Genomic DNA, 27,110 nt, shown 5'->3' on the forward strand with positions numbered 1-27,110 from the left:
TTTAGAAGATCAGTTTGGTTTTCGCATGTTTAAATTACTGAAAAGATTTTGAAAACCCACCCACTAAAAATATCAATGCCACACCCTGTTGAATCCCTCAACATTACCACATACGATTAAAATACAGGAATATAGGTTCATTCATCCACATCAAATCAAAACGCCATTGATACAATCCCAGATCATGAACAAATGTTGTAAACGTACATAATATTTACACATAACAATGAAAGTCACACATTAAAACAATGTAAATGGTAGGAAATCAACTCCCATAACCCTTCAATTTAAACTAAAAACATTCTCCAAAAAAGTACTCTGAAGTAGAACATTTTTAAGTCATATCATGTAATATTTAAGTATGACAGTATTTATATACACACGAATAAAAGCCGTTTCAAAAATGTATAAAACTTGAGTATATGTCATGAATATTTATATAATTTTATGTAATTCGGGCATTCAGAAAGTTAACTGTCTCATTTTGCAAAAACCACTAAAATACACTTAAGCTTGCTCACACTTTCTAAAAAAGTTATCACGTTGAAACATGACCCTGTTAATAAACACCCCAGAATGCGCGAACTACAATAAACAGACACAATCGTAACAAATAGTCATTAACAAACGTTACCACAAGGGTGGCGTACATGTAATAATATACATAAAATAAAGAGAATATACTGAGACTCATTGGCCATGCAGTTCAAACAGGTTTGTCACTGTACGCATGTGCGTAAATACGCTCAAATATTGGGCGACTAACAGGCGTGTGTATTTCATCACTGCAAGCTGGGGACCAGCGCCCCTCCCCTGCAGACAACGTTTCTGAAGACAGTTGGAACGTACAGCCTGAAGAAGCAGACGACAAAATCACACAGAGGACATTTGTTGGATTTGGTGGAATATCCATTTTAATTCACTCATGATCATAGAAATAATATTTGTTCTATGATCATGAGTGAATTAAAATCGATATTCCACCAAATCCAACAAATTTTCTTTTTTATTTTATGCATACAAATGATACAACAACAACAACAACGTCATTTCACAGTATAACAGTAAACATCATTGATATATGTCACTGTTAATTTTCATTTTTTTGGAACAGGGAATTATCAATTTTAACTCACTTCTCTATAAACCACCAGAAAGCATAAAATAAATTGATTAAATTAACGGAAGTTACATGTACCAACATAACACAAAATAACAAAACGACAAAACCTCTATTGCATAGTATCTCTGCCATTTTTCCATTGGTCTGAAGTATTGAAGTTTAAACCTATTTATTTCAACTTTTAATTGCACCAAAAGCTTAAGGCTTATTAAGACTCTGTTGCTTTTGTTTTCTGGATAGAACCAGTATGTAATGTTTAGCCAGTACTAAGTACGCAAAAGGGATGAAATCAGGATAATTGATTGCAGACACATGAATTTTATTAGTTTAACCCATTTATGCCTAGTGGACTCTCACATCCTTCTAAACTGGATCAATTTATTTCCAAAATTAGGCCTTTTTTCTAGACGCTAGGCATAAAGCCGTTAAACAGTTCCAAACAGACTATTACCATTTTAAATAAGTTGCATTAAAGTTAAGGCCAAACATAAGTTAATGCATTTTGTTGTCTGTTCCATTTTCTCCTGAATTAACGCATTCCATAACTGATAAAATGCTGTGCCACAAGAGCCCTACCTGTTTCTATGCAACCACAGATCTAGTGGTATCCATTCTGAAAGCTCACCAACTGTGTGGGCTGTAACAAGACAAGCAAGTATTTTCATGCATGTGTAGTACTGTAGAAAGTAACATGTAATTCAAGACATTTTTTACTAGATTAAAATTGTATAGGCTTCATTTCAAACCCTTAGATACTAATAAGCAGCCAACAGCATAAAACCTGAACAGACTGTTACTTGCAAGCTGTTCTGTATTTTTGCTGTTGGCCATTTTCACCTTGCTTCTGAGTGGAAAAGGATTTACAATTAATGACAGAGTATCAAACACATATAAGCTATATAAGTAAAGAATGGGAAATAATCAAATTCAAAAGTGTATACATATTTGCAAGACCCAGGTAATCAGAGAATTTAGTATATAATAATCAAGTCAAGTCACAACCCCAATAAACACTATTAATTAGAAAAGGTTACATAATAAAATGCTCAAAAATTAAACCTCAGTACATTAGGAAATTTTACAAATTAGGGAACTAAGAAAACTGGGCTTAATGCATTTGCGTACTGTGTCATTTCCAGATTAGCCTGTGCAGCCTGCAAGGCTTATCTGGAACGACACCTTACTCACATGCATTAAGACTGTTTTTTCCACAAAGGCAACTTTATATTTACTAACAAATGGAGTCATCAAATGACACAATTCACATGACACAAGTCACATGACACGTCGCATGTTTAACAGGATACGGGCTGACATTCCTGTAGACAGAGAACACAATCATGGTGGTAAAGCTACTTTTAAACAACACAAAAAGTAGTTCCAGACTTGAGCAGATTAGAGTTTAAACAATTTTCATTTGAACAGTATTAATATTTATCAAATCATATTAGAATCTTAATTACGTTTGCATAAACATGATTTATCAGTCAATAAACAACTCTGACGTTTATCTGATGGCTTGGCTATTAAATTGTTCTTACTTCAACATGGCTATAAACTTGCTATAAACTTGTTATTACTCCCACATAGTTTAAATACTATGCATCAGATTGCATAATTATTGTTGATTGACTGATAAACAGTGATCAATCAAATCAGGGACCACACCTCGGCCTATACTGAATTTTTGTGACGAAGAATCTTCATATAAACAAAAATTTCCATAAAAGCAGAAAGGGTTCAGGCTAAACTGGGGTGACACTTTGCACACATGCGTTAAGACCAGATTTCCCATGAATAGGGCGCACCACGTACCTGATCTCTGAGCGTTCACCAGGGCCTGTAAGTGGGCTGTGAATAAGGCCTGCGTTTCATTGGCTCGTTGTAAGGGGGACGAGGTTACCGTGGGTAACGGCGACTGCTCGCTGCGCTGGAGAGTTTGCATGCCATTGTCACGTCGGCAAAATTATAGAAAGCTGTTGGCGAAGTGTGTATGTCCGTTGCCGCGGGGATCAAGCCGTTACTAGGGAAGCCTGTGGCGGGAAAATTGCCTCGATACATTTTCGGTCAAAAACATTGGTTGAAGATTTATTAATTAATTATTTTAAAAATTTGTTAAAAAAAAAAGATAGGCTTTTATTAATGTTGGATGGCTTCCGTGGTTATTGCTCTAATGTCTTAGTGAATGTTCACACACCCTTTTCGGATTCGGATTGTAAATTGTTGGATTTGGATTCCATAAAGGCTTTATTGAGATTGGGCAAGTAGCTTCTAAAACTGGTAGAAGAAATTCTTGCAGGCAGATATAAGAGTTCTCGCTATTTCTATACAGACTAAGCTACATTATAATGTTAACATTTGATTTACACTCCAAATGCAGTATTATTCTGTGAGACGATTTGACTCAGGAAAATAAAGCGGAAAAAAACATGCATCAAACGGAGAATCTACAAACATACGAGTTCTCAGCGCTGACAACTTGAACATGTGTGCAATTTCACGGACATGCAGAGCAATAAACATCGGTATATGAGATAATTTTACATAATACTAGTATGTTAGCCTCACCATGGGAAGACAGTTTTAATGCATGTGCATACATTATTGTCCCGAATTAGCCTGTGCAGTATGCACAGGCTAATTAGAGACACGTTCCATCTTGAAAGGATTTTCATTTAGAAGAGGCTTCTGATAAAACAAAAAAAATCCATAAAAACGAAAAGTAAAGTCCCAGATTAGGCAGTGCAGACTGCACACACTAACTTGGGACAACACTTTACCAACATGCATTTAACCCCAATTTCCGACAGACTGGCTGTATAATATATACATTATTAACTCAGGCATTGAAAATTCAACTTAAAATTAAAAAAAACTATTGTTCAGGATAGAACATTTTTCGAAAATATCAATTAAAAACATACCAAAACTTCAAAATCAAGAGTCCTATAAAATACAGTATGATTTGAATGAATAGGTCCAACTCATAATCAATACAATCACAAATTATGTAGCAAAAAATAGACATGATTGGCTGACTTATAATGGCATACCACTCACACAAACATACTATATGCATACAGTATAGTTGACATGTAAAGCGCAAGTATAAAATAAGTGGGTTGTGCAAGACAACAAACCGAGAGTCATCTTTTTGTTCCAGCAAACAATTTATTGAACTGAAGCAGCAAACAACTGACACTACTTGGAGAAAACCCATCAGTGTGGCAATTCAACAAACACCAAACCCAACCAATCTCATCAGCATGTCTTGCAATCTTCTAGAGAAAGAGGGTAATGAAGTTTTTTTAAAGAGAATGTTCAACTGTGACCTCAATATATGGATGATCCATATTAACTCCTTCCTAGGATTAATAAACAAAACTTGAGAGAAGCATTTCCGTATCTGACATCACAGAACTGCCACTCTGAGGGGCAGGCAATTACTGCTTCTAACAAGGTGTCATTTCAGGGGAAGCAATTCAGTTTGTCATTTCAGAGGAAGCGACTCAGAGGAAGCAATTCAGGTCATAATATACCAAATAGTTTCCCTATATAATTCAATGTAAAAGCGACAACTTTAAGCCAAAATAAATGCAACATTTTGCACATTGAGACCCCCATAACCATACGTTTTCTTAAAGGCCATTCTAAGCGGAATCGATTTATGCAACAAAAAAGATATGTCATGTACAATGCAAGAAAGAATTTGACACAAATCAAAATCGACTGTTTTTGCAACTTTTTTTTTCGGCCGTTTCTTTGTGGAATGTAACCTTTTCTAGTGCAATGGTATACTATAGTCTTCAAGTTTATCATATTTCAGGGATTCAGTAGTGAACACATATTCATGCCCTACCATTATCTCCGAAAGATAATACCCGAATAATAGTAAAAAGTGTAAAACATGCCTTCCTGTCAACTATGATATTTTTTTAGAGAGTACAGCCCTTCAGGGTGTCATTTCAGGGGAAGCCATTCAAATTATTTAAAGGGAGACAATTATAGATCATTAAATTGGAGACAATTACATTTAAGGCAAGGAAGGGGGTTTAACTTACCCTTAAAATGTCCTTCACAATTAAAGCCCAGCAAATTTCAGTGGATTTCAAAATGAAAATAATTAACTAAAATTGAGAAAAGTCTTCCATAAAGCTTAAATCGAATCCCATCCTTGGATTCAAGGGGGTGATCAAATAAACTTCTTAGGAAAGGAAAATGCAGGCACACCCCCTCCCAGAGTTAAATCAAACTCTATGTTTGTATAATTGATCCAGCAAATTCAATAATTATTTATAACATCAGTTTGACGTTGTTATGGAGAAAATCAGCAAAAAGGAGGAGAAATCACATCCCAGGACTACAGATGAGGTAAGCTGCACGAGGTACGTCTTACAAGGCATGCGAGACTTGGAGGCCGCCCGAGAGCAAGGGCAAGGGTGGCGCTGTGTACCGGGGTAAGACCCAGGGAGGTCGGGACCGCGCCCAGACACGCTAACAAGGGAGAGAACAAACACGCATCACTAGCCACACACGCCTCGTAACGATGGATGGACACTAAACAACTAGACTACTACCTGACTGTGACTGATGAATAACTTTCATTACAAATTAATCGATTCCAGCCTCGCACTATAAACATGGGGTTTAATTCATGATGCTTGTTAAGTATTGTCCCCTATTAGCCTGCGCAGTCTGCACAAGCTTATCAGGGACAAAATTTTCCGCATAAACTAGATTTTCACAAAGAAGAGAATTTTTTAACGATAAAAATACTGTAATAGAAAGTAAGTATCGTCCTTGATATGCCGGTGCTAATTGCACAGGCTAATCTGGGATGACCACTTTACGCACAAGCATTAAGCCTTGCTTTACAACAGTGAGACTCGTTGTTTAACTGATGTTTAGAGAAGGAAAACTCCCGTTTTAATACTAACTTTAAGAACAGGAACATAGTATATGAATGATGAATTACTTTTGATAGGAAAATACTACTAAATAAACAAGAGATGTGTTTGTCAAAAACACAATGCCCCCTACTGCGCCACTTTGATACATGCTTTTTTACCTTTAACCTTGAAGGATGACCTTGACCTTTCATCACTCAAAATGTGCAGCTCCATCAGATACACATGCATGCCAAATATCAAGTTGCTATGTGAAAGGACATAGAAGTTATGAGTATTTTTCGAAAACTATACGCGAAACCTAAACGCAAAGTGTGACGGAAGGACGGACAGACAGACGGACCAATCGCCATTTGCCCTCCTTCGGGGGCATAAAAATGATTGATTTTTTTATAAGGAAAATTCTCCCATTGTATACATGATTTCTAAGTTTGCAAGGAAATTGTTCTTATTATATTAATGAATTGTCACTTTGAGAGGACAATACTAATGTACAAAAACATAAAAAAAGGAAAATGTTTTTTTGATACGAAAATTAATGCCATTTTATACAATTACTGAAGTGTTTAGAAGCATATTACTCTCACAAATCAATTTAATTTAAGGACAAAATTAGGAACATTACGTGCATATGTGTGTGCGTGTAAGGCATATAATTATATTTCAAACCATATTATCACAATTTACAGTACAAAATATGAAACAATTTCTAAATATAGTGAATATCAACCAAAAATCTACTTACTTGAAAGAGAAACACTCTATTACATAGGAGGAATGATGAGAAATATATATTAGTTGTTGGTATCGCCATGATTATTGCATGTGAGCATTCCCTGTGAGAGGGGGGAGGAGCCTTATTGAAGACACATGGAAGGACGGACTAAAGTCTGCTACTCAAGCTGCACAAACCAAATATTCACCATCGTTCATTTTCGGGCAGGTATTCAGCCCTATTCCCAATGGAAAACAGTTGTTGTTTTTTCAAAATTGGACCTAAAAATTCCCAATTGAAGGTTTTTTGTGTGTTTTTTTCCAGATCTTATAAACATTTAGTTCATCTCCCATCCAGCTCTATAAGTTGAAACTTAGTAAGTAAAATGTTGAAAACACTTATATGCTACATTTTGAAGCATTTGTAAACAAAACAACAATACTTATTTCCCAATTTTAGTCAAAACATGGCGATTTTTCCCCATCCAAAGGGATCCGGTCCCATTCCTAAAATGGTAAAAACAAACTGGCTTTTAACTCCATATTGCAAACAATCACGCCTGTGTTATCATTTAAATCAAGTAAGCTACATTTACAGAGATTCAATGTAGTAAATAATACATGTTACGTGTTAATAATTTAAGTCCTGGAGGGTGAATTTTTGGTTTGCACAATAATAGTCAGTTCCTAAAATATGCATATCTATATTCTTAAATAAAAAATAACTACATGTACTATATTACACAGTGTCAATACACAGGCTATAGTAGTATAATACTCTCTGCAGAACCAGCATATCAAACAAAGGTAAAGTCAAAATCTATGGTCAAAAATTAAACACATGACACAAAGTGTTCAAATTATTAGTAAAACATATGAAAAACTACCATACAAAAATAAAAGCATTTCACAATGCATTAAAAATATCTGGTTAACAAAACAAGCATCAGATCCTGAAATTATTATAGCATCAAAACTGTATACAATTAGTCTGTCATACAATCAGAACAAAAGTTCATACTGCAGCATTCGAAATGCAAGATAAAGCAAACATCATACAACAAACTGCCAACACTCTTAATTGAAAAATTGAAAGCAATATGGCATATAAGCAGCAATATGAATTTCGACAGGCAGAGGGCTTATAAGCATATTACATAAATGATGATTTATGAATTTCAAGGCCCTAAAATTGTCAACTTTTTGGCTGTATGTGAACCCTTAAAAGTATGACTGCCTGTCAACAACACCCTTTCCTTAATCAATCGGCCTCACATTTTTAATAAATCTTGTAATTAATCAACAAGAGAGCCATGATAGCCCTTTGTCAAATACCTGAGTTCAAGGACACCAATTGTTGTAGACTTGACCTGGTCGTTTAGTTTTTGACCCCCCCTTGACACAACTCCAATTATGGACTTAACATTTCCAAGATAAACATTCTGACTCGGTTTCATCATGACTGAGTAAAAGATGTGACCTTTACAGTGGTCACTAAAGATTATTTTTTTAACACATGACCTTTTTTTTGATGCACCAAATCCAGATTCAAATTTGGCCAAGACATTTTAAAGATAAATATATTTTCACCATGTTCCATCAAGATTTAAGTCATAAATGTCTCCTCTATAATAGCATTTTGGATTTTATAAGATTTGACCTGATGACCTAGTTTTTAGACTAACAAGCTTAAAGTTGATGACACACACCAAACGACAACTGACGCCAGACATATACAGTATTCACAATAGCTAACATTCAGCATTTTGAACTCAGGTGAGCAAACAAAATTTTAATTCAAATTGATGATGTTTTTGTGTGTATAATACATTCTTACTTTCCTACCAAAACAAGAACAGTAAATGTTTATGTCAAGGGTGTAAACAAATGCAGAATTAAGGCAGAATTATATGCCTGTCATTTGTTAACATTTATGATGTGTAGTTTTACAATTCATATCAGAAGATTCCCTTGCATGAGTGTTCTGGATCCAGTGATAGAATAAGAAAATAAAAGTCAACCCTTTTATTGACAATGAATCAATTAGTTGACATAGTTTAACAAATTCCGAGTGGAACATATAGCATGTCCAATTTGCATATATGAGAAATTCCAATATGATAAAATGTTCTGTCAAAAGGGTACACATGAAAGTAATATTGTTCAGTTTTCCAAACAAAACAGGGTAGGATGAACAGGGTATTTTTTTCCTTTTCACATCAAAACATTTGACTGACAACAAACAGCAATGCACATTTGTACAAATTAGTCATTTAACCCTTTTCCACTTAGAATGTTATAATGAACATGTTTGCAGTCCCATAGAAAGTTAAATCTAATTTAAGACCTTTCTTACTAGATTTGAGTTTTAAAGGCTTTATTTCCAACTCTTAGATACTGATGAGCAGCAAACAGCATAAAACATCAACAGATTGTGAGTTACTCACAGGCTGTTCTGGTTTTATGCTGTTTGAAAATAGCCATTTTCACTTTTCTTCCGAGTGGGAAAGGGTTAAGAAAATGTATTTCTGTTCAACTTTGTATGTAAATGTACAATGATAAAAGAACCAAGTTTAATTTATACATTTTTTGCAAAAAATCTAACAGGGTACTAAAGAACAAAAATGGTGATGTCCTAAAGAACTAAACAGCATTTTACAGAGAAAAGAAAGTGAAATTTAATTGAAGTCTAGAATACCAATTCCTAGTTTCTCAAGCAATTTATATCATCACGGTTTCACAAAAATGTTTCCAGTTTCAATGTTTAATTGATTACGCGAAAGTGTTCTTTTTAGAAAACATCCTTCAAGTGTATGCTGTTCATAATAAATGTATATATAGAAATACTCATTTATTTTAATGGCATCATTAATTTAAATAGTAAATTTTAAATAAAACACTGCAGCAATTCTGAGATCACAGTAAGTGGTAAAGACAGGTAGGTGAGGTGTTGGCACAGAAACAAAAAATGTGGCAGAATAGAAAATGAGTTATTCAATACATATACCATACAGCAAATATGCAATCAGATATAATTATCAATCATTAAATACAATCTTAATAAATTATATAAATATTATAAGGAAACAATATTTACAATAATATCAAACAATATAAGTTATATTAAATTTCCAATTATAATATATTTACTTATATTAAAAAGTCCAATATATTTTATCCACCCTTTTAAAATGTATGCTTTTGGCACAAAAATGAATGCATCGGAAATTGTGGAAGACTTATTTTTTTCAAATATATCAAGTCAACAACATGGATAGCTCTAAATAAATTGCTATGTTCTATTGCTGTATTGGACATTGTAATATTATTCAGCAGTTTTAACAAGTTTCCAACTACCCAGTATGTCCTTGAACATTTTCCTTTTATTATTTGTGAATCAAGTCTATAAGCAGAAGTAAGAACAAACTACGAATAAAATGATGATGTTCAAACCATAAACATTGATATGTTCAACTTGCATATTTTCCAATTGTCAAATAAGAAAAGCATGTTCCAAACAAGATGTGTTTGTGAAACACAATGTCCCCCTATATGACATTTGACTTTGAAGGATGACCTTGACATTGTGAAGGATGACCTTGACCTTGACCTTTCACCACTCAAAATGTGCAGCTCCATGAGATACACATGCATGCCAAATATCAAGTTGCTATCTTCAATATTGCAAAAGTATTCATAAATTAAGCAATTTGGGCCACATATATTTGACCTCTGACCTTGAAGGATGACTTTGACCTTGACCTTTCACCACTCGAAATGTGCAGCTCCATGAGATGCACATGCATGTCAAATATCAAGTTGCTATCTTCAATATTGCACAAGTATTTATAAAATAAGCGATTTGGGCCACATATATTTGACCTCTTACCTTGAAGGATGACCTTGACCTTTCACCACTCAAAATGTGCAGCTCCATGAGATACACATGCATGCCAAATATCAAGTTGCTATCTTCAATATTGCAAAAGTATTCATAAATGAGCGATTTTGGCCACATATATTTGACCTCTGACCTTGAAGGATGACCTTGACCTTGACCTTGCACCACTCAAAATGTGCAGCTTTATGAGATGCACATGCATGCCAAATATGAAGTTGCTATCTTCAATATAGCAAAAGTTATTGCAAAATGTTAAAGTTGGCGCAAACAGACAGACCAACAGACAGGGCAAAAACAATATGTCCCCCACTACTATAGTGGGGGACACAAAAAATATTAAAAATCACAAAAGAAAACATGTTTGATAACACTTACACATATTCACAATGTAGTCATACAAATCATTTCAACAATTACAAATTGTACGTGTGAATTGAACTCCCTCATTCAATCATATGTGCCTCATTCAGGGAAAATTGGGCTTCATGCAAGTGATTTAGTGTCCTTCCTTCTGCTTCTTATATATGAACATACCATAAAACCGCAAAGGGTTTTCCCTGGTTAGCCTGTGCAAAATGCACAGGCTAATCTGGGTCGACACTTAATGCACATGCATTAAACCCTGTTTAACGAGGCTCATATACAGTGGAACACAGAAATAAATTCCAAAGTTCCAAGAACACAAGCCACACCTTTCATGTAGTTATAATGCTGACCGCTGTCAATCAAATATCAACAAGCCACACCATTCAAGTAGTTATAATGCTGACAGCAGTCAACTTAATATCAATAGGCCATACCTTTCATGTAGTTTGACAATTCTGGCAAGTGTCAATCAAATATCCAGGTGTCATAATGTGGCACTTCCTGTGTTCCTTCACCGACATGACGACAGCTGCACTAATCTGAGGAGGGTTAAAATGGATACCAATGACCAAGATCTAAGATTTCCATACCTGGGTAGTAATAGCCTGCGGGAGCGAACGCCGTCGGCAGACCACGCCCATAAGCTGCCTGGTATGTCGGCATAGCCGTCGGTACAAGACCTGCAAAACCAGACACATTCCGTGAAGCTACTACTTACAGAGGGGGTAATCACGTGACAAACAAGATCGTGACATCCATGCCCAGGCAGTTATTTTTCGTCATTTTATACCCTTTATTACTTGTATTATTTTTTTTATTCTGCTCACTTTCCAGCCATATTAGGAAGAAAGATACTTGCTTTTATTTCATAGTAATATTCGCTGTATATCTCGACTTTACTCGGTGCAAAATTTCTTAGCGGGATGACCTAATTAGGGCTCCACTAAAAATTTGCAGGTAGTAAAGTCGAGATATAAAGCAAATTTACTTACGAAATAAACGCTAATCAAATTTTTACTGATATGGCTGGAAAGTGAGCATCATTTAAAAAATAAACAAATTTAATACAGGGTATAAAAATGCGAAAAATAAGTGTCTCGGTTAGGATGTCCCCATATTGACTATCATGTGTTTACCCCCTCTGACTTATACAGTAAAATAGAGTTGCATACAAAACATTACAGCATACCACTTATGCTAAAGATTGAAAATCAAAATAAATTTTAAGACCTTTCTTATAAGATATAAGTTTAAAAGACTTCATTTCCAAACCTAGGATACTGATGAACAGCAAACTGCATAAAACTTGAACAGACTGCAAGTTTCTCGAAGGCTGATCTGTTTTTATGCAGGTTGCAGAAAGGAATTCTTACATTTTTAGGTGAAAGGATTAATGTTTTCGATTTGGATTTAATAGGCCAGAGTGGGAATATGAAAAGCTTGATTGAATATAAATAACAAAACTTCAATTTATAACTTTATCTGGCACAGCAAAGATAAGTAATCGCTTTCTAAACTTGAATTTCATGTTAATGCTGCATAAAATAGAAAATAACATTAAAAAACAGGTGTGATGTATATTTTCCACCTTAATGATGGACTTAAATAGCACATTTATCATATCTTTTCAATTTTTGTTCAGCTCCTGACTATATGTCAATCTGAGACCTTCAGAAAAACAGGAGCCTGATAATGAGCCACCCCCATGTATTCACCAGATATAAGTTTTAGATAAGTCTGGCATTAAATATTTTTTAACCAGCATAAATAATACAGGGATGCTTCCTTATCTTTTGCAATCCCAGTAGGGAACCAGAGCAAAGGGAGAGCAGACAACCAGGAAAGCCTTGTCAGAAACAAGTTCACAGCAAGAATCCTGATTTATGGTTCTTTAATTTGCTGTCCGATGTATAACTAAGAAGTTCTACCAGGTGCAAACATAAACAACCTGAAAACCTCAAAGGTTAACAACCTGAAAACCTATCATCACAGAGCTAATGTTTGTGCTTTAATTCTTTCAAGGTGATATTGAAAGTCATCTTGTTATTCATAGTCTATCCACTGCCAATTTTTGTTCTCCAAAACAGTTTTTCCGATTTCTTTCTGGAAACATCACACTTCCAATCGTAATAAAAGATTGATAATGCAGATATATGGAATAGTTGTAGTGCTTTTTGTCTATAGCAATCTATAGCAATCTTTTACTCATCAATGCCCCTACTAGAAACCGATCATAACTGATCAGCAAGTGTTCAATGAAGCTCCATCTTCACTCCAGGACCGCTAACAGGAAATTACCCCACCTGAGATGCCTTTAAGAGGAACAGCACTGGGAAATAACGTGAGAACCTTAAAACAGAACTGATTCTTGGCAAGGAATGCCAATGCAATCACATGAAAGCAAGCTATTTGAAATGTATAAAACATTTCAAAGATTAAATGATAAGTTTGCAGTTGAAAAATTCTTCGAGGGGGGGGGGGGGGCAGGGAGGCAGCTTGATATAAAGTAGATTGCACTTTGATGGATGCTACCAAAGATAAATGATACATAAAGATAAAGATAGATGATGAGTGTCTATCTCATCAGCTGTTGATAGTATGGCACTTGTATCAGGTAAAAACAGTTGGAAACTGCATAAAGGTTTTAGTGAAATAAGGTCCCACCCTTTTCCAGGTGCATACCAGATCTTAAAATGCATTTTTTTCTTTTAAACATCCACGTGTCTGTGGCAATGATTAGGTTTTACATTCAAGATAACTAGCTGTGAAGGAAATCTCTCCACATGGGACTTCCAGGAACATTTTAAAACAATTTGATGCCATTAACATTGGATCACAGGTGAACTATAAGACTGTTAGATGATGTAAAATGTTCATGGAAATACCAGACATCTAGAACAAACACCCTGTGTAAACAGCCCTTGATGGTCCTGGAAATAGTTGTTTAATTTTTATTGTTGGTTCATGCTCACATGAAAAGAATATTTATAACTGCCTTTAAAAAGGGAATTTTATGACAAGATGGCTTAAACAGTTCTATCAATACAGCTTCCCTAACAGCCATATATTTTTGGAATACAATCTGCTATTTAGATATGATAGGATAAAATTGATTGTTATTTTTATAGTTGAAAATAGCATTTGCTTCATTGTGTATTAAGAATGATTTTCCAAGCTCTCTATTACCTGAATGATAATTCATTGCAATGTTGAATATTATTCATCATTGAGGCTATTTTAGGCGTTTATATTTTAAGATTTGTGTATGAAGAATCAGTTTTGATAATGCATAACTGCACTCTACAATGGTATTTTTAATGTTAAAACATTTACCTTGTAACCAAGGTATGTTTATTATAATATATGATTGCAATAAACATAAAAAGCAATTGATATTGTTTTCAGGGTAATATTTCTTTACTACAATCAACATACATGAATACATATTAAGGTACAATATAATCTACAGTACATTCAGAAGGCTAAAAACATTAATTCTACAACACATAGTTTCTAATTTTATAGAAAGGAATTTGAAAAAGAAACTTCTTGTGAAATGCATTTAACTAGCAAACATGGTAAAAATAGAATAAAATAATTGTGCAACATCAGTGGCAGATAGATGAAAATAAGATAAGAAAATTTTCACCTACACTTGCCAGTATTAACATTTCATTTTTTTTTTATTTTTTGGCACAGGATTCTGACTTTACCTGTGGTGTTAACTATTTAGACCTCAGAATTCTTGTGAGAAGAGATTTTTTAACTTCTTTGGTAACTTTGTATAAGTGTAATATTTACAGACTGTAATCTCTTTTATATTTGTCAGCATGACATTTTGTAGTTTTCACAAAATTACATTTTTACACACACATAACATGATGGATTTGTTATTGTTGTAAACAAAAGAGTGGAATTTGCGTTGATCATTTTCAAGTGTGTTTGTCTAAAATTCATGAAACGATAAACAAACAAAATCAACAAAAAATCAATATCCAATGATTGACAATGATTTTACACCGAAAAATGAGAATAAAATTCAAACAGTACATACAGAAAAGTCTAAAGGGTAGACTGGGCACTTACATAGTTCTGGCATAACCAGGTCAGTAGAGAGAGGCTCCCAGATTATCTCCCCGTCCTCAGTCACTACGGAGATTAGAACAAGGGAAACAAATATGTTAAATGGCGGCAGAAATATAAGCTCACACAGTCCCCCTGAGAGAATAGTGCCAACATTTGCCTGGAGGTTGTTATTGGTTCAAATTTGATTCGCCCTTGGGAAAACTGGGGCTTAATGCATGTGCGTAAGATATCGTCCCAGATTAGTCTTTGAAGTCCGCGCAATCAGGGACGACACTTTCGGGTGTAAGTGGATTTTCGCTAAGAAGAGACTTCCTTTAAACAAAAATTGTCAGTAGAGCTGAAAGTGTTGTCCCTGATTAGCCTGCACATATATGATGACACTGCCCACATGTATTAAGCCCCGTTTTCTTACAGTACAGCTCAAATGTCATACCAACTATAAACAATTTCAAATTAATTTCTCATTCTCAGTTTGAATCATGGAAATTCATTTTGCATCATTCATTTTTATTCTAGAATGGCCATAATTATGCATTCATGATATCGGCACTATTCTTTCTTAGGTGAATATTGTAGGGGAAACACACAAGTCACCCTCTCCAGTGATATGTCATTCAAGCTTTCTTGTTTTCCCAAATGATTTTTACCAATTTGCTTACTGTGACAAAACTTAAAACAAAGTTTCAAATAGAAAATTGCTTTTGCTTTGATTAAACTATATATAAATCAAACCTTCTGATTGAATGATCTTTCATTTAAATGTTAACAGCTTGTTTTCATAAATAAATTGAAGTAAGGAGAAAGTAGCCACTTGATGCCATGTGAACCATCCACTTTATCTAGAAACGTACAGGCATATGAACACGGTACTATATACACATCCTGCACACAATGGCTTTCTAACCCCCATGTGCTGTTTCCAGTCTTATTTGAACATTTGAATCCTTTAAGTCACAATCTGATTGGTCAAATACTTGTAACAACAACAACTCTTAGCTCACTGATTGGTTATTGCTGTGTTTCCCCAATCACTGTAATATCCTTGCATATATTCATTCTAGTTGTCAAAACATTAACCCTTTACTGCTCAGATTCACATTTTGACATGTTTGTAGTCATTTAGCAAATAAAATAAATGCTTTTCTGAATTTTACTATTAAATTTTACACACTTCATTTACCACCCTAAGGTACTGATAAACAGCAAACAGCATAAACCTGAACAGACTGCAAGTTACTTAGTTACTCGCAGGCTGTTCTGGTTGTATGCTGGTTGCATGTAGCCTTTTTCACTTTGCTTCTGAGCAGGAAACGGTTAAACACAACTAACACTACACAAACACCTACAAGGTATATAAGCCACTTTCCATTTATCTAAAAATATATAATCATCAGCTAACCTTAATTAACAACTAGTCACCTACTGTTTTTAGAAATACTGTTGTTTTAAAGCATCAAAAAGAAATATTTTTGACTCATTAATACCCTGAAAGCTTGTGATTGTGCCACATTCAGAATTATTTCAGAATACAAACATACAAATGTCTACAAAGTATCCCTTAAGCTTGACCTCTTGCTCCTTTGTGGTGCCTTTTTTATTCTGAAAAGTTTCTTTGATCATAACAACTGCCAAACAGCACTATGGGAATATACTAAGTAAATAATGTACATGCAAGTTCTATGCAATTAAAAAACATAACAATTTTTTGTATACTTTGTATGTGAAGCCAGACTTTTTGTTTTACAATTCATCTTTTTTATAAATAAATGATATTTATTCCCCATGATCCAACTTTTTTCTTCAAGCAATAATCTTTCAATTTAAATCCTGCATTTAGGAGGTGAAGATCTCACCTACGACCCCCAAGGTTACATGCAATTTCCTAGCAACAGAAAGGCAATATGTCAAATGCAGTGGATAACAGCAATGATATGATAATGTGCTACCAGGCAGCATATTAAGTTGTAAAAATAATATAAAATCTCTTACAGAAAATCAGATACAATTTCTAAATCACATAACTGGCTTTCAACAAATATTGCCTTCAATTAAAATTCACAAAACAAAACATTTTGAACTGAACTGTTTCAGAGACTATGTCTTCCTGGCAGCACTTGCATATATAAATCAAGAAACTCTACAATAATCATGAACATGTACACGTCTAAGTGCCTAGAACTCTCTGCACCAGCCAGGACAAAGTGCCACCTACCTCTGGCGATTCCACGACCACGTACCAACTGTTGTGGAAGCATCACCTCCTTGGGCTGAGCCTTCTTGCACTCGACCTACATTAAGGTCAAGATCACATAAGAGATACTATACACCTAGATTTGTATTAAGGTCACTTGTGTCACTTTTTGCTTTAGACCTAGATAGTGGTTCACTATTAAACTACATTGGGGTCAATGTCACATATGAGATTTTACACTCTAGATCTTCATTGCGGTCAATGTCACATGTGAATTTTTTTACTATTGACCTTCATTGAGCTCAAGGTCACATTTGACACTTTTACTGTAGACCATCATAGAGAGCAAGGTATCAGGTGAGATTTTTTCTTTTGATGTGCAAATTTAATAATATGCGTTTTAATTATGGAGTACATTTCAATAAAATAACAGTGATATTATTGTATCTGATATTAAAATATGTATCACATTGAACTGATTCTTGATAAATTCTGGAGTGAAGTTTTTGCAGAAATTATTTCCTTATACCGTACTCTTGACATATACAGGTGTCGAGGTAAATGCATGTCTAAAATGGAAAACATTTATCTAATGTGGCCTTGGCCTACATTGCTGTTTCAGTCAAAAATGATAACATTTGAATACATATCATGAAATTTAAAGTGTAGTAATTGTTCAATAATCACATATTCTTTACAACAAGAAAATAATGGTCTGTACGGTTTAAAGGATTTCAAAGAATTACTGATGGTACGATACTATCATTGTATACTCCGACCACAGGGACGCACGCACACCACTCACCATTTTCTTGTTGATTTCATGAAAATGTAGTTCACACACTCTCTCCACGGTTTCCTCATCTTCAAAGGTCACAAACCCAAAACCTGAAACCAGAAAAAAGGTTAACCTGTATTGACAGCCAAACTCTTTAATGAGAAGCTATCTCGCAATATCCCTCACAATAATAATTGTGTTGTTTATGTTCTATATTTTCGGCCCGTCTGACCAACATCTGACCACATACAATTTCCTTTCTGCACAACTGAAATCTCCAAGGGTGTGAAAGTTATAACATGACAAGTAAAGTGGACTGCAAAAATGAACACAAAAGTGGCAACATAATTATGATCCAAAATATCATATATATATTTATATCATATACACAAATTCTACTGAAAAGAATATGGACATTTTAACACTTTTATAAATTCATGTTGCTTGAAAGGAATTTTTTCATTACATACATTTTATTTTTTAATGCATAAAATGAAAAATAATCTAAGACAGACACAATATTCAGACAGACTAGCATTTGTGTACAAAATACAATTTTAACACTACAAAATCTACATATAGTCTGTGTGGTCTATCCATCAATACCTAAATACATCTAGTAGTCATCTACAGTCAAATTAGGTCTAGAACTGTTGCAGAACAACACAAGGGTCTGAAGCAGGTAATATTGGACTTGAGCTGTAAATTTATTTATTATTGCACTTAAGAAGATGTGAACCTATCTTTTGAACTTTAACAAGGAATTTGAACAACTTTACCTTAACCCTTTACCCCTTATAAATGCACTTTGACGCGCCTGTAGTCCCTTATCAAATCAAATTATATTAAAAATCTTCTTTACTAGAATCAAGAATACTTCTTTACTATAATTGAATTCACTAAAGTTACTCGCAGGCTCTTCTGGTTTTATACTGGTTGCAAAAGCCATTTTAAATTTGATTCTGAGTGGGGAAGGGCTAATATAAGATTTTTGGACCTGGCTTTTTATAAAGTAGACATTGACATAAAATATCAACATATACATTTGAATTTCAACAGGAAATATCGTCTAATATAGTGGACTTTCAAAGAAAATTTCTCACTATATATATATTGGACTATAAAAGTAACATTTGTACATCCATTTAATTGGATTTAACATTATTTGAAATAAAAACAGTCAACACTTTCCCCATCCGAAGCAAAGTGAGCATGGCTATGCGCAAAATGCATAAAACCAGAACAGCTTGCAAGTAGCTCGCAGTGTGTTCGGGTGTTATGCTGTTTGCTGCTCATCAGTATAAAAGGGTTTAAAATGAAGCCTTTAAAACTTAAATCTAGTTAGAAAAGTCTTTAATTAGATTTAACTTTCCAAGGGACTACAAATGTGTCAAAATACGTATCAAATACGTATCTAAGGGGTAAAGGGTTAACATATAATCTATCTATTTTATTTATTTATCACACTCCTTATGCCCCATCTTTTATACCAACATTAAACCTTCCATTGAATCTTCCATATATTCATGTTCCTTCACAGATGAGACTATCGCCACATTATATTCCCCAACATGTAATATCTCGCAGTGTTTTTCAATCCACTTTGCCTGCATCATTAATCAGAGAACTGTGAACGCTGAAGGGTAAATTACTAAATCAATCTTGTGACGAACACGGACAAACTGAGGATCTTTTCTCATTAGATTCCATAACCCGGAAATGTGCGTTGTAGACGTATTCATAGTCATACGGATTGTTATTGTTATCAGCTACGATTATAACCACAACAATAGTTTGTGGGAGTTTTCCATTTTAATACTACAGTCATTAGCTATATTACCAGAAGAATATTGTCTATTCTACATAATTATTCATGGTAGAATGAACATTTGGTTGCCCTGATATTTTATGATGAAATTCCATGAGAAATCTAAATCAATGGTGAAACTTTGCCGCCGACTATTGGATGTGATAACTTATTTATTTTGGTTCCATAATTCGAATCGTATTATGGACAAAAGAAAACTGAAACCATCTAGTGTGAAAAGGGTACTACGCAAGACCCAAGCGATCGTTATGACAACGGGCTACAACATACCTTCTTGAACCTCGATTCAAGGCTAGAAGCTCTAAAGACATCTAAGCAACTTGGTCATTCACTAAGAGTCAAACGATTCAGATAAAAATAACTTCAATCCAAAGAATTTAAAACACAGTTTGACTTCTCTTATGAAGGCAAAATTTTGATTGTTCTACATATTATAATTCTACAAATTTGTTTAAGAAATGCATGACATTTTAATTTTTGCCACATTTTTCCAAGGATTGACAATTTGCAATTCTTTTATTTAGTTTTATATACCTTTTTATATTAGCTCAAATGCAACAAAGCCTAAGGTTTATTGAAACTCCCTCGAGTCTGTTTCCTGGGTAGAACCAGTACTTGGCATTTCTTAGCCTCTATCACCAAACATAATAGTACCTTATTCTGAAACATGTGATAACATGATCGTGAAATGTTTCTGTTTGTTAACACCTTGTTCCAGTGTTACCATGCCAACTGCTACAAACATGCGCATGGGGCGTAGACGTCGAGTATTATGGGTGCTCAGTCAGCCGATAGTCAACTAGTGTGGAGTTATATAATCGAGTCTTGCTCTGGGAAAACAGGGCTTAATACATGTTCGTTAAGTGTTGTCCCAGATTAGACTGAGCAGTCCACACAGGACAATCAGGAACTACACTTTCCGCTTTCATGGTATTTTCTTTTAAAAGAAGTATTTTCTTTATGAAAAAATCCAGTCTGAGGAGAGTGTTGCACCTGATTAGCCTGCGCAGGCTTAATATCTGGATTTCACTTTACGTACATGCATTAAGCCCTGTTTTCCCAGAGACCCACTCATATGAGTACACATCTAACGTTCAACATGTAGCCCTCACCAAGTTTGTATTCAACTTTAAACAACACTTTTACTCAAGGACTTTCAAACCAATATCTCAGCATGTTTTTTTAAACACATTTAAAATGTTAGCTTGTGTTATTGTTTGATGACAAGAGTGTTTATTTTATAATTTTAAATTTTTGCCAAGAATTGACAATTTGCAAATCTTTTTTTGTTTTAATACACCTATTTATTTAAGCTGAAATGAAACAAAAGCCTAAGGCTTATTGAAACTCCTTCAAGGCTGTTTCCTGGGAAGAACCAGTACTTGGCTAATTACTTTATTTTATTAAAATTCAAACAGTAATATTTCTCTGCTATTACATTATTTGAACTATTTAAAACATTAATTAATACTTAAGTTTCATGAAATCAAATATATTTATTGATGCACTTCATAAATTCATCATTTATCCAATAATAATAGCCCATTTTCTATTTCGATTGGTCACTTGAAAGTCCTTGGTTGTGTGAATATTAATTCAACGTAACGATAGTAAGCTACAGCGGGGCGTAATCAAATACACGACAGTACTCTTCATCCTACTAGGTGAGACACCCTCTGGGAAAAAACAGGACGTAATGCATGTGTGTAAAATATCGTCCCAGATAAGCATGTGCAGTCTGCACAGGCTAATCAGGGAAGACACTTTCCGCTTTAACTGTATAGGAGACTTCCTTTAAACGAAAAATACAATAAAAGCGGAACGTGACATCCCTGATTAGCATGTGCATACTGCACAGGCTAATATGGGACAGCACTTAACACACATGCATTAAACCAGTTATCTCAGAGCCAGGCTCATAGGTGCATGTAACATAAGCAGTTGCCCGCCCCTGGCGGACGCAGTCTCTAAGACACGGCTAAACTAGATCAGTTCCTAACTAAAAAGACCCTAGTTTACAATGAACATATTTTTACGGCTCTGCTAACACGTGTGCCTGAAAATGCATATAAAATATTCATTGACGTCATGTGACTTGGGATTTCATATGGGTGATGACGTTCTCTTGGTGTTTTTTAAAAAGGGAAACAACTCCTTAAAGAGAAATGACAAACCATATTACTTACCTCCCTTTATTGTTCCCATTCAATACCAACAAAATCAAAATTAATAAACTTACAAGTGTTTTATTTTAATCAACTCTTAAAAGAATAAAACTTCAGGAAGTCTGTGTTTATTAAGTAGTTAAGTTTAAAACTGTGTGACATGGCGAGGAGTGCTTTTTTACTAACCAACTTGTTAGTTTAAATAACAAATATGAGGATGTTTTGTCTTTATATTTTCTCTTTATTCTTCTAGAACGATGCAAGTGTAAATTTAAGCAACAAAACTCCTGCACTTGCTTTTTCGAAATGCAAAAAAACTTCTATATCCCAACTAACCTGCAACATTTGCAAAACAAAATAACCTAATTTGCATAAGCCTCATTTGCATTGCTCCTCCCACAGAAGTCAGTCAAGCAAGTGGGCGTGTCATGTAAGTGTATGCACATTAACCACATGCATGATCATGTATGACAATTAACAACTAATAGTTTGCCATACTTCCGCTAAACAATGAAATTAAATCTAGCATTTGACCCGTATAATATAGGGGCACTAATTAAGTAATATGAAGAATTCCTAACATGACATGAATGCACAGGGAACAATTGAGAATAGTTATTTGGTAAAGGGGCATTAAATGCAGTACTTGCGTAATTTTCTCAAATGTACAAGTACTACACCACTGAATGGCATTGAATCAAATGTCATTATAATTACTTATAAGTGAAGGGTCAAACCCAGGGACGTACTAGTAAGTGTCTTCTTCAAATCAACATTTACGAGATCATGTGTAATAACTCAATACTTAAAAATACTAAAAATCTAATTAAATATTATAGACTGGCTCCAATACTGGAATTCAAATACTGAACACTACACAATCTTCAACCATCACAAGGTATAGGGACGTACAGCCCCACTATTCAGAAAATGTCTCAAATTCTGGCCAATTTGTCACTTCAATATGTGAACATTCCCATCAGGAAATACCAGAATTTTCTACAGAGAGATCAAACTATCAGGAACAGGCATAAACTCTGTCATATGAACATACTACAGGTGCACCAGTAAAATACGGGAACAATAAACTTGCAGTAGGCAATTAGTCGAAGAATGTTTTTTAAGAAAGTTTTTTAAATATGCGCTGTACTCTGTGAAAAGTGGGTTTAATGCATGTGAAATCTGCACAGGCTTATCAGGGACAACACTTTTGCTTGTATGATATTTTCCGTTTAAAGAAAGTCTCTTCTAAGCCAACATCCAGTTAAGGCAGAAAGTGTCGTCCATTTCTACACAGGCTAATCTAGGATAACACTTTACCCACATGCATTAAACTCCCTTTTCATAGAGTGCGGCTCATATGTATGTTTCTGTCTTTTTACTATGATTGTGTCTTTTTACTATGATTGTGTCTTTTTACTATGATTGTGTCTTTTTACTATAATTGTGTCTTTTTATTATGATTGTGTCTTTTTACTATGATTGTGTCTTTTTACTATGATTGTGTCTTTTTACTATGATTGGGTTCCGCATTAGGAAATGCATTGAGTCATGAAAAAGAGCTTGATAGACGACTGACAGAAAGGAGCAGGAATGACGTAAATACTGTCAAGAGGTACGCAAATTTGAGGCTAATTATAGCCTACTCAGTCTCATATAACAGCATGTGCTTGGAAATTACCCGTGTAATTTATGGCTGCCTGGTCGTCACTTCAGAAGAAAACAGGGGAAACGATGAAATACTACTGCCACTGTCTGTTTATAACAACTCTTTGCAAAACAATAGGGTTCTTCAAATACATAATTTTCTGTTAAACACATTTTTATTTTATTTTATTCAGTTGTTTTTTGGGAAATGTATTTTGTTGGCTATTTATGTATTATAAGTATTTATGCATTAAAAGTAATAAACAACATCATACTATGAATATGGCATCAGTATGAATTGTTTGCATACGCTCAATTCATGTATTGCAATTTGATTTGAGCCTTGCTCTGTAAAAAGGGGGTTTAATGCATGTGCGTTAAGTGTCATCCCAGATTAGCATGTGCAGTCTGCTTATCAGGGACGACACTTTCCACCAAACTTGATTTTTGCTAAGAAAGGACTTTCTTGAAACGAAAATTATCATAAAAGCGTAAAAGCCGTCCCTGGGACAACACTTTACGCTCATGCATTTTACCCCTTTTCACTTAGCATGGACCAAATCAAAGTTAAGCAACTTTGATAAAACAAAAGAGACATTTCGTGACACTGTGCAATTTAAACATTACAAAACATGAAAACACAAGATTTTCAAGGGTGGTTCGTGTTAACTTTCTATCAGATAAAACATACCGGCCTTGTTCATTTGACATTCACAGTTGTATACTAACATTATTTCGTAAATAAAACCTTACTGAGATTGGTTCACAATATTATAGGTACTTTTATTTTTATTTTTTTCACCATTCATTTTAGAGCAATTAATTGTGTGTGTGTGATGATATCAACATCGATGTGGCTAAATATAAATTTCCTACAATATCCCTCATTTGCCATACAGACTGAGTTAAAAAGATAAAAGAACATATTTTAAATGGAAATTTAAAGGCATTTAAAGGTGTAATTTACAAAGTCAACACTATAAATGTAATTTCATCTGCAAAAAACGCATCACAAGTACTTCATGCTTATGACTTCTACGGGCAACATTCACAGTGGCAAGGCCTCCCTTTAATATATGATGTCACTAAAATATGATATTCATATACTGCAACTGTTAGAGCTATATAATGAGTGGGAGGACCATATGTATGATAAATTTGGGGAATTTCAATGTCTGTTGTTGTCTTTCATATGAGTTATGTAAAAGGAAAATGAAGCATATGACATACGTAGCCAGAGTAGCTCACGCCCAGACTGCAAATCAGCATAGTATGGTTAACCCATAACCACTTAGATACCTATTTTCATGCACTTGTAGTCCCTTTGAAAGTTACATTTAATTTAATACCTTTCTTACTAAATTCAAGTTTTAAAAGCTTTATTTCTATTCCATTGATACTGATTAGCAGCAAACAGCATAAAACCTCAACAGACTGCCAGTTTTATGCTGGTTGCAAAAGCCATTGTCACTTTGCTTCTTATGGGGGTAAGTGTTAAGAGCAACCCTGTCCATGTGTGAGACCATGAAACCTTGTATAACATTATAGCAGACTGTGTAGCAACCGTGTCAATGTGTGAGACCATGAAACCTTGTATGACATTATAGCAGACTGTGTAGCAACCGTGTCCTTGTGTGAGACCATGAAACCTTGTATAACATTATAGCAGACTGTGTAGCAACCGTGTCCATGTGTGAGACCATGAAACCTTGTATGACATTATAGCAGACTGTGTAGCAACCGTGTCCATGTGTGAGACCATGAAACCTTGTATAACATTATAGCAGACTGTGTAGCAACCCTGTCCATGTGTGAGACCATGAAACCTTGTATACATTATAGCAGACTGTGTAGCAACCGTGTCCATGTGTGAGACCATGAAACCTTGTATAACATTATAGCAGACTGTGTAGCAACCGTGTCCATGTGTGAGACTATGAAACCTTGTATGACATTATAGCAGACTGTGTAGCAACCGTGTCCATGTGTGAGACCATGAAACCTTGTATGACATTATAGCAGACTGTGTAGCAACCCTGTCCATGTGTGAGACCATGAAACCTTGTATGACATTATAGCAGACTGTGTAGCAACCGTGTCCATGTGTGAGACCATGAAACCTTGTATGACATTATAGCAGACTGTGTAGCAACCGTGTCCATGTGTGAGACCATGAAACCTTGTATGACATTATAGCAGACTGTGTAGCAACCATGTCTATGTGTGAGACCATAAAACCTTGTATGACATTATAGCAGACTGTGTAGCAACCGTGTCCATGTGTGAGACCATGAAACCTTGTGTAACATTATAGCAGACCGTGTATAGCAACCCTGTCCATGTGTGAGACCATGAAACCTTGTATAACATTATAGCAGACTGTGTAGCAACCGTGTCCATGTGTGAGACCATAAAACCTTGTATAACATTATAGCAGACCGTGTAGCAACCCTGTCCATGTGTGAGACCATGAAACCTTGTATGACATTATAGCAGACCGTGAATAGCAACCCTGTCCATGTGTGAGACCATGAAACCTTGTATAACATTATAGCAGACCGTGTATAGCAACCCTGTCCATGTGTGAGACCATGAAACCTTGTATGACATTATAGCAGACCGTGTATAGAAACCCTGTCAATGTGTGAGACCATGAAACATTGTATAACATTATAGCAGACCGTGTATAGCAACCCTGTCCATGTGTGAGCCCATGAAACCTTGTATAACATTATAGCAGACCGTGTAGCAACCCTGTCCATGTGTGAGACCATGAAACCTTGTATAACAGTATAGCAGACCGTGTATAGCAACCCTGTCCATGTGTGAGACCATGAAACCTTGTATGACATTATAGCAGACTGTGTAGCAACCGTGTCCATGTGTGAGACCATGAAACCTTGTATGACATTATAGCAGACTGTGTAGCAACCGTGTCCATGTGTGAGACCATGAAACCTTGTATGACATTATAGCAGACTGTGTAGCAACCGTGTCCATGTGTGAGACCATAAAACCTTGTATAACATTATAGCAGACCGTGTATAGCAACCCTGTCCATGTGTGAGACCATAAAACCTTGTATAACATTATAGCAGACCGTGTAGCAACCCTGTCCATGTGTGAGACCATGAAACCTTGTTTGACATTATAGCAGACCGTGTATCAACCCTGTCCATGTGTTAGACCATGAAACCTTGTATAACATTATAGCAGACCGTGTATAGCAACCCTGTCCATGTGTGAGACCATGAAACCTTGTATGAAATTATAGCAGACCGTGTAGCAACCCTGTCCATGTGTGAGACCATGAAACCGTGTATAACATTATAGCAGACCGTGTATAGCAAACCTGTTCATGTGTGAGACCATGAAACCTTGTATAAAATTAAAGCAGACCGTGT

At 35.0% G+C, this 27,110-nt stretch overlaps 1 protein-coding gene across 1 annotated transcript; it reads right to left on the minus strand.

Moving 5' to 3' along the window:
- Window positions 1-706: 706 nt before the first annotated feature.
- LOC127863159 (uncharacterized) lies at window positions 707-19,015 on the minus strand. The gene is made up of 8 exons (XM_052402542.1): window positions 18,976-19,015; window positions 18,094-18,176; window positions 17,310-17,385; window positions 15,098-15,160; window positions 11,602-11,691; window positions 5,520-5,617; window positions 2,939-3,053; window positions 707-852 (listed from the first exon to the last, which is right to left on the minus strand). The coding sequence occupies exons 1-8, from the start codon at window positions 19,013-19,015 to the stop codon at window positions 707-709; spliced, it is 711 nt and encodes a 236-aa protein (XP_052258502.1).
- Between the last annotated feature and the right edge of the window lie 8,095 nt (window positions 19,016-27,110).

This window comes from Dreissena polymorpha, unplaced genomic scaffold (genome assembly GCF_020536995.1).
Source record: "Dreissena polymorpha isolate Duluth1 unplaced genomic scaffold, UMN_Dpol_1.0 chrUn001, whole genome shotgun sequence".
In the NCBI taxonomy this organism is placed as follows: domain Eukaryota; kingdom Metazoa; phylum Mollusca; class Bivalvia; order Myida; family Dreissenidae; genus Dreissena; species Dreissena polymorpha.